Below are 9,817 nucleotides of genomic sequence, written 5' to 3' on the forward strand. Positions count from 1 at the left end.
TGTAGTAAGTGTTTTATATTTAAAATATAAGGAACATTGTTGTTAAACACAAGGTCACTTTGTTTATCAATAAGTATTAGTTTTTTCTGCTTTTGGGTATATGCTTTACTTGGTTTTGTGGTTTAAATTCAGCTTGAGACCTTCAGGGACACAGTGACTGTGGAGTCCCCATAGCAATTCTAGTGGGGAGCATCAGAGAGCAGGTAGTCAAATAAAATCAAGTGCCATGGTATATTTCTCCTTACGAGGAATACAGCCAATCCTAATGCTTTTCTTCCATCTCTCCATTATTTTTCTTTCCTTTATGTCAGTTTATGGGCCAAAAAGGCAGACAAACCACCAGCTCTCACTTCATGTCTAACACAGGCCTTGGAATTCTACCCAGTGTCTCTTTTAACTGCTGCCATTAAGTTTTTTTTTTATTATTATTAAAGGACAGCTTGAAAAAAGTAACCTGGCCTTTATTTGAAGACCTTGAGAGATAGTCTGCCATTTTTATTGACAGATGGCTAGGACAATCATCCTTACTGTTGAGTATATTGTGTCTTATTCTACTCTGAACATGCCTAAATATAACTTGCAGCTGTTGATTCTCACTGTGCCTTTCTCTGCAGGTTATGGTGCCACCAGTACTCTGTATTTTCTGTGGTGCCATTGAGAGATACTGGTTTAGTAAGACCAGAGTAATGCCTCCAAGTGCCCCCCGTAAGGCGTTTTCTGACCTTCCTAATTGGTCCTGTCATCTTGCTCTGGACCCCCTCCAGGCTTTCAACATAATAAAAACCCAAGTGGGAGCCTGCACTGCCAAAGGGTTTTGCAGCTTCAGGCTTTGCTGGGGCTTCCAACTCAGCATTGTCAGTCACAGGTGACAGTGACATTTCCAGCGGTCACCAATGAGGTTCCTGCTCTTGGCAGCTTGTCCTTCCTCCCCGCCTGCACAGGAGCCGGCTATCACGCACCCACCGATTATCCGGGGGTGTCTCTGAATCCAGCAGGCAGTACAAAAAGCTCCCGTGAGTCCTGCTCCGGAGTAGCAGCCTCTGGGAGCAAGGGGACCAGTATGGACACCAAGGGTCCCTTGGAGCTCCCTTTCCTGAGTCCCCGGTGGTTTCCCCCCTCTGTGCGGGTCTTAGCCCGTCCGTTCACCGGCTGTGGAACCACGCTGTAGGCTTGACTCCACAGAGCAGTGGAGGTGCACAGACAGAAGACAACCATTGGAACGAAAAAGACTTATTTGTTGGTAATGCATCGAAAATGAAGAGGAAATGATACAAGTGAAAACTGCTCCACCAGCGGTTACATTCTGCCCATGGTCACTTTTGCTCATTCCCACAGGTCAGGCAACCGGTAGGGATTCGTGGATCAACAGCATTGAGACAGCGTGATGGTCCAGTACTTGAGGAGACTCCACTGGCATTACTGAGCACCTTGTCTTGTTCGCGTATGCTCAGCTGGCCAGGTGACATGTGTTGATCTGAAGGACTCCCTCCACCTTAGCTACTGATCTTGCCATTTGCAGATTTTATCAACAATATGTTTTTACAATTGTATCTCCTGATGCAAATGTTAAGCAGCACAGTTCTTGCAGAGAGGCACTCACTTTCAGCAATGATTGCTGCTTCTTTTTGGCCAATGAATTTTTGCCATTTGTCTGTTAGCTAGTAATTAATCCATATAATGCAAATTATGATGTATACATACACTATTATTTTTTCTTCAGAATTTACAGATTTCTTGGTTTGTTAAATCTGCACCAGTGCTTTTATCAACGAACTGTATTATTTCACCAAAGAATGAAGTCAGGTTTGTTTCTTACGACTTTGTTTTTTTTTTAAAACATACTAAATTATTAATGTTATTTTCATTGTTGAAGCTTATTAGCTAACTTGTAATAACTTCACACTCTCTTACCTATGATTATTACTACAGAACCATCCAACAGTCATTGGTGTCATCTCGCTTTCTCTCTGTGAACACTGGCACAAGATGCTCTGCCAAGGCCTTGGGATTTCTCTAGTACACCAGGATTTTTAAATACCTAACTCCATTGGGCCAGGTGCCTCCTCAGCCAAATCTTTTATGATTCTGAGATGCAAATTTTCTTGGCTACTGATCTGAAAATACTTACGCTTAATAGATGCTGTTAAAACTGTCCTTAGTTTGCAAGTAGATTAGGAAGTTGTTTACCATCCTCACATAGTATGCATACACAATTCTGTTTCTTTCTGTATACAAACAGCTGTCTTCTCTGTATCAAAAAGCCTCCATCAAAAATCTTCTCTATCAACCTACATCCACCCAGTAAGAGCCTAGGCTGTTGCTAGAATTCCTTGGTTTTCAACGTATTTTGAAAAAACTCCTTCCAAGTGCTGTTAGCACTTGCAGCAATCCAGTTTTTCCAGATTATTTTGAACACTCCTTATCACCTTGTATGCTTCATAAATTCTCACTTTTATTGTGTGCCATATACCTCCTTTCCATCCACACCTTTCTTCTGCTTCCCTGTTGGTTATATACAAGATTTCTAAGTGTTACCTTCAGATTCCCTGTTAGGCAGGAAAAGCGTTTAATCGTGTCTCTTTTTCACAACTACAGAACCACAGATCTTCTCCACCTTGTAAACTTCTAGCAGTGAGATTTCTGTTAAAAATTTTATTGTAGGTTTCTCCTGGAGAGTAATTTTTTTCTGATTCCTTGATTTGCAATCAGTTTAACCCATAACTTCCTTTGTTTCAGGATTTACCATTTTGAAGTACCCATTTTGCCTACGTATTTGCCCAGCTTGAGAGTTAAAACACATACATACATAAATATCTTACTTAAACACCTGCCTCATGGCATTAATCAAAGGTACCTGTATACATCTACAGATATGTACCTACATACATGTGTAAATGTTGTATACCTACTTACATACATGCGTGTATCTGTGTATTATACACATACAGTCATACAAACACTCATCTATAAACAATTTAATTTTCCCTGAAACCAGAGAGAGGCATTTCTAAAAATATATGCATGTTGCTTGTAATGCAGTATCCCAGCAAAGAGCTGAGGCCATCGATGTTGCCCTCCCAAGACGAAGACGTGTTTTTCTGTGAGTCCGCCTCTGAACGGTCACTCAGCTCCTCCACCAAGGGCAGCCCTACCCGTCCCATACCGACCAACAGCTCTGTTCATGTTCGGGCAGGGCTGGCTCTCCTGAGCAGGATGTGTCAAGGGATGGGAGACAATGGACTGCAGGTGTGTGACACAAGGGTTTCCTCTATTCTGAAGTCCTTAGAAGTTGCCAAGACTTTGGTTTAGCTGAAAAGGAGAGAGGAAAAAAAAAAGAAGTAAGATGCAGGAAGACCAAAGTGGTGCAAAATGTCACCTCATGCTGCTTTCCACCAGAAACAAGTCTCTGGCTCATCTGCTCCCCACCTCTTCCTCCAGGATCCTGGGATATCCTGACCTCCATCTCTCCTGAGCTGGGGTACAGGGGTGTCGTGGTTTAAGCCCAGCTGGCAACAAAGCACCACGAAGCCGCTTGCTCACTCCTCCCCTCCACCCCTGTGGGATGAGGAGGAGAAAATATAAAGAAATGCTCGTTGGTCGAGACAAGGACAGGGAGGGATCACTCAACATCTATGGTCATGGGCAAAAAAACAGACTCAACTTGGGGAAAAACCAAAATCAATTTAATTTACTACCAATCAAGTCAAAACAAGGATAATGAGAAGTAAAACCAAACCTTAAAACACCTTCCCCCCACCCCTCCCTTCTTCCCGGCTCAGCTCCACTCCAGATTTTCTCCACCTCCTCCCTCCAGTGGTACAGAGGGACAGGGAATGGGAGTTGGGGTCAGTTCATCACACATTGTTTCTGCCGCTCCTTCCTCCTCAGGGGGAGGACTCCTCACTCGTCCCCTGCTCCAGCGTGGGGTCCCTCCCATGGGACACAGTCCTCCATGAACTTCTCTGGCATGGGTCCTTTCCGCGGGCTGCAGTCCTTCAGGCACAGACTGCTCCAGCGCGGGCTTTCCCATGGAGTCACGGCCATCTTTGGGGTATCCACCTGCTCTGGCAGGGGCTCCTCCCTGGGCTCCAGGTGGATATCTGCTCCACCATGGATCTCCGTGGGCTGGGGTGGACAGCCTGCCATCTCACCACAGGCTGCAAGGGCATCCCCTCCTCAGGCGCACCTCCTCCTCCTCCTCCTTCACCGACCTCGGTATCTGCAGAGGGGTTTTTCTCACATCCCACTTCTCAAACTTGGCTGCAGGTTTCCCTTCTTAAATCTGTTCTCCCAGAGGCGCTACCACCATCGCTGATGGGCTTGGCCTTGGTCAGAGGCGGGTCTGGCTTGGAGCCAGGGAAGCTTCTAGCAGCTTCTCACAGGAGCCACCCCTGCGGCCCCTCCCCTGCTACCAAAATGCTGCCACACAAACCCAAAACAAGGAGAGAGGAAGATGCTCCTTGCTGCATCTCACCCACGAGGGAAGTGGCTCAGCATTTTAAACTCCCTGCTCTTCTCCTGAGCACAATGAAGAGGACAACGATGAAAATGGCAGTAGCAATGAAACCCACTGCCAGTCCTTCCGATCCCGTTTGCTCTGCAGAGGAAGAGGAGGGTCAGTGATGTTAGGTTGGCTGGAGCAGCAGAAGAGCCAGTGAATTGTCACAGTTAAACGAGATCCCTCAGCAACTGACCGTGTGCATGCTCTTGTCAGGTACACAGGTGTGACACAACACACGTGAGCTAAAGCCACACAGACCCAGGGCCAGTTATACTGGCTGGACTGATGTGTCGTAACTTGTTAAACTGCAATATTGCTTGCTTTTCCCTGCTGGGTCAGGAGGAGACACAGGAGCAATCTCCCATCAGCAAGGAGAGTGAGAACTTCAACAGCTCCAATGGGGGGAAGGATTTTTTGCTGTAGTTCTTGAGCAGCATTGGTGTCCAGCTGAACATCACGTCCAGCTGGGCGTCCAACTCCTTGGGGAATGGCTGTTTTCTTCTGCCTGTCCAGCCCACGTGCTACGAACTTTTGCTCTGTTGCTCCACTTTCGGTCATGAAATCTATTTTCCCCTGAAGGAAATGAGATACTTGCTCCCCAAAAGCTTCAGGGAGCGAAATAAAAGCTGAGGAAGTGAAAGCAAAAGGGAAGAGGAGGATAGAGAGGATGGGTATGAGAGGACACCAGAAGGAAAGCATGGAGAAATGGGCAGATGTGGTGTGACACAGAGGTTTTGGTCCCCGTGGTGGGTAGACGAGGTGGGAGGAGGTCTGGGCAGGATGGAGAACTCACCCCTCTGCCCCTGACACCTACCCGGTGCCTTAAGATGGGCACTCACAGAGATGGGCTCTGCCAGGGCCACGTGTGAAACATGGCAGCTGTAGGTGGCTGGTGCCCGCACGGTGGCTGAGGTGATGCTGTAGGTACCGTCTCAGCTTTGCAGGTGGCTGGAGAAATGTACGTTTGTGAGAGGGATTTCCACTTCATCCTCAGGAGTCTTCTGTGTCCAGCTCACCGAGACGTCCAAGGGGTAATAGCCAGCAATGCTGCAGGTCAGAGTAGTCATCACATCTCTCTCGAATGACACCACTGCTGGAATCACACAAACTCTTGGAGGCTCTGGAGGAGATAAACAGGGAACTGACTTACTGTTAGCAGGGTATAGAAATCCCCGTCCACAAGGGAGAGAAGACGAGCTGCCTATCATGATGAATGTTAGGAGTGATGGGTTAAGTGTGCAGGGCAAAGTTTCAGTGCCTGGGGACATGGACTCCTGTTGCCCCCAGATGTTTGCCTTCCTCACCAGCCACATGCAGCTGGATGATGTGCTGGGCCTGGTGCAGCAGGGTGGACACCAAACAGATGTATGTCCCTTCGTCTGCCATGCTCACTCCTTGCAGGCTGAGCGATACATCCCCACTCCCCAGCAGCTCCGCCACATCCACGTGGATTTTTGGCTGTGCTGCTGGGCCTGTGCTCCCCACCTGGTACTGGAAAAGGCTACTGCCGCTGCCTCGGTGCTGCCTCCTCCGCTCCAGGGAGGACAGCGAGGAGTTGGGAGCCAAGGCAAAGTGGCAGTCGAGGGTGACTGAGCTGCCAAGATGCATGTGCAAGGAAGTGTTGTGTGACAATGACTGAAATTCAACTAGAAGCAGAAACACAGGCAAGCAGAGAGTTAGACAGATGTGGTTAAAGAAGGCACCCTCGGGCTCGAAGGGCTGGCAGTGAACTCCCCACCTGGAGGAGGAGGAGGAGAGGGAGGAAGAGGAGGAGGAGGAGGAGGAGGAGGAGGAGGAGGAGGAGGAGGCACCCAACTCAGTGCCCCAGGGGCCATGTGGACTGAAGAGCTGGAGGAAGCCAGCCCGGTGGGGTTAGCGGGGCAGGGAGACAGGTGGACACCAGGGCCATGTCATGGTCTTGAAGGTGCTTGTCATCCTCAGAGGCTGGGGCATGGGAAACCCTGGGAGAAGGCAGGGTGGGGGGCAATCTGCATGACCCCTTTTTCCCTAAGCACCAACTCCTGGCAGCCCTCAGGTCCTGGTGCGAGGTGGGGCAGGGGACTTTTGGAGAGGCAGGCTCCCCTCATGTCCCTCGGTGCTGTGGGGGCACCCCGGGCCACCTGGTCACCTGTGGTCAGCAACGTCCCCTCCTTGCTCATAGGCATCCTCAGCTTTGGGTGCAGCGTTGCATCGTGCTCCTCCTCCTCCTCCTCCTCCTCCCAGCTGCCGCAGGGGGGTCCGCTGAGCACCGGGGCGATACTGGTCCCGCTGGAGAGCTGCAGGGTGTCGATGGACCAGGAGGTACAGCAGAGCCCCTCGCCAGCCCGCTGGGAGGGGGAGATCTCACAGTTCACCTCCTCCCCATCACAGTCCGCGTGCAGCAGGGACTCTGCGTGTGGGATGGATACCGACTGGGCTGTGGGGATAGAGGAAAAGGTTTAACCACCTGAATCCAAAAGGGGAAAGAAAGTGCAAGATGATGAGACACATGTTTTGGAGAAGCATCATGCACTGTGGGGGTCAGGCAGAGCCCAGAAATGCCAGGCTAGGCTTAATAGACAAAGGCCTGCAAAGAATGTGAGAGGTTTGTCCTAACTGTCTTACATCCCTCAGTCTGTTGATTGTATTTCATCCTGCCAGACTGCACAGAGTTCACGCTGGGCAAAGGAAGTTCTCAGGAAAGGAGAATAAACAGAACAGATTCCCTTTAGCTAGCTCAGGAAACCAAGCTCTGTACGTGAAATGCCCGGTAAAGACCTGCAATGTTTATTCTTTTTAGGCCTGAATCCAGAAACAAAGGGAACACCAAAGCATCCCGGGTAAGGAAAGAAAGGGTGGCAGGAGTGGCTGGGTGTAGACACACTCTATCTGTGCCTTTGATCATAGGATGGGCTTAAGCATAGGCATAAGCTTCCTAGTGACCTATATGCTTTCCACGGTCATCACTGGAAATTAACTCCGTGTCTGCAATGCCTGAACAGTGGCATGCTTGAACTCACCCATGCCCAGTCCGTCCACACCACTTGAAGGACCCAGGCTAACGGATCCTGCGAGGCCTTCAGCTTCCTCTCTGAAAATGTCTCAGAGCCTTGAATAAGCTTGTACAGAAGCACATGCTCACAGACAAGCGCTGCAGGCAGCGAACAAGACCACAGTGAAGTACAGGTTCAGACCTTTGCTTGACTGTGTTTGCAAAGTTACGCACGAAGCAAGGGCTACAGGAGCTGGACTGCAGGTTGGCGCCCAGGAGTGAAGTAAGGAAAGCCAAGTCGCCTTCTGAGCAGGACAGATCTTTCTTACCACCATGCATCCCGCTAGCAAAAACCACCCGCGTGGCTACAGATGTGAGCGCTCTTTACAGGTGCAATAATACTGTAGAGTGGAATAATTCCTGAGCTGTTTTTGACAAAGTATTTCCCAAGAGATAGGCAATCTAGGATAGCCCCATTAGGAGAGAGCTGCCTCAATAGAGTTTGCTAACATCTTCCACAAAGTTCCTTTCTTGAAGTCCCAATTGCTGAATTCAGGAAATCATGCATGAAACTTTAGTGGCCATTCAAAAATCAGTTGTCTAAACTTCATTAAAGAGAAATCTTGTAGAAGCCCGGTGCACGTAGGTGGTCAAAACCCCGGCAGCAGCTTTCCCACCCCAGCTCTCCCACTTGCCTGCGGCTTCAAAGACAACAGGAGAAGAGGAGTCAGGATTTTCCTGTGGGACTTTGTACTCGGTTACATCATCCAAGTTCCCATCATCTCTGATGCTGACCGCCCCCCCTCAGCACGAGGGTAGCAGGATGCTCGGAGGATGAGCTGCCAAAGGTGCTCAGCAAGCCTCTTACACCTTCCCCCACACAGGAGCAGTGGCAATATCCACCCTGCAAAACGGAGGTGCTGGTATGGGAGCTTTCACCAGCTCTTTAGGGAAGGAAAAGAACCAGCTGAATGCATGAACCCCACTGCAAAAAAAGAGTGTATGAGTTTCTCTGGGATGGGGGATAAATAATGGGGAGGCTGGGGGCTGGCTGCCACTTTGGGGTTGTTCTCCCAGCCCTGCTGGCAGCGGACCCCTCTAGCCCTGCACCACCCTCCTCCGGCAACACCATTAACCTTTAGGAAGACCCTAGTTTTCACTGGGAGACCTTCACTGGTGGGGTGAGCGCAGGAGGAGCCCCGCACAGCACCAGCCCCCCCGGCCATCCTGCCCCACACCGCCTCCAAATCCTGGAGGGAAGCAAACCTGACTGCACTTCTTGTTTCACTTTCGCTCTGGCAAAGCAGAAGGGAAAAAAAGAACTCCAAGCCTTAAATCTGTTAACTTTGGCTTTACCACACACAGGACACCTGAGGCAGCAGGGAAGAGGGGCACGGTCAGGAGGATCCCCAGACCTGCGGGTGGGCTGTTGTTGTCGGGTCCCATTTTAAGTCAATATTATATCAGCCTTTCCCACCGTGCTTCTGCGTGCAAGCTTATCTCCTCCAGACCTGCTGAGCAGCCTCTGAGAGCAGTCACCTCTCCGTCCGCTTGCTTTTTAGAAGACTTCATCTTTGTGAAAGACTTTATCTTCGTGAAAGACTTGGAGGTTGAAGCTGGTTTGTTTCTTCTTCCCACCCTGCCCCTGTAAAACCTTCTTCAACTGCAAAGAAGCCGGTTGCTCTGCGTTGGCGTGAACAAGCCCTCCGAGCCCGACAGCGTGTAATGCCACCACCAGCTGCCAAGTCAGCCCTGGCTTCATGGGAAAAAAAAATCACGGGGAAAAAACCAAGCTGCGAGAGAGGAAATGGATGAGCTCTGATGGTATTTTAACTATTGCCTTTCTCCACCTCTGTCAGACACACGGTGAGAAAATGGCTGCTTCTCTGTGCCTCTCTTCACAGCTGTGCTAGCCCTGCAGTAACAAAACTCACCCTTGCGGTGGCCTGCTATAATTATGTATACACACCTGCAGGAAACCATGATAACCCCCAGCCACAGCTCTTCCAGTACAACTTCCTGAGCATCTTGTGCCGGCCGGACACGGCTTCTTGATACAGACTTACCCCTTGCATCCCATTCTCATCCTCGCTCACCACTTCAGTCCTTCTTGGAAAAGCCTCGTAAGGAATATTAATTCTTCCTGCTGAAGTTATGCGTAGGAGCCCTGAGCTCTCAGACGTGGCCAGCCGCTCTGCCTAGCTCTCCCACTGCTTCACCAGGGTAACGTCACACACCCTGTGAGTCCCTGCATCCCCCTTCAATTGGGGATGCACTCATCTCTGCTCCCCCGGCCCTACATGCGATTATCCGGCATTACCTGTGCTCTCAGAGGGCACCCACAT

General features: G+C 49.8%; 1 protein-coding gene across 1 annotated transcript; it reads right to left on the reverse strand.

Moving 5' to 3' along the window:
• Window positions 1-4,490: 4,490 nt before the first annotated feature.
• TAPBPL (TAP binding protein like) lies at window positions 4,491-9,817 on the reverse strand. Its single transcript, XM_030020513.1, is given in 7 exon segments — window positions 4,491-4,597; window positions 5,316-5,621; window positions 5,806-6,147; window positions 6,630-6,917; window positions 8,168-8,267; window positions 8,269-8,342; window positions 9,793-9,817. Coding segments are annotated over 7 exon segments (1,242 nt in total).

The sequence above is a fragment of the Aquila chrysaetos genome, chromosome 7 (genome assembly GCF_900496995.4).
Source record: "Aquila chrysaetos chrysaetos chromosome 7, bAquChr1.4, whole genome shotgun sequence".
NCBI classification, from domain to species: Eukaryota; Metazoa; Chordata; class Aves; order Accipitriformes; family Accipitridae; genus Aquila; species Aquila chrysaetos.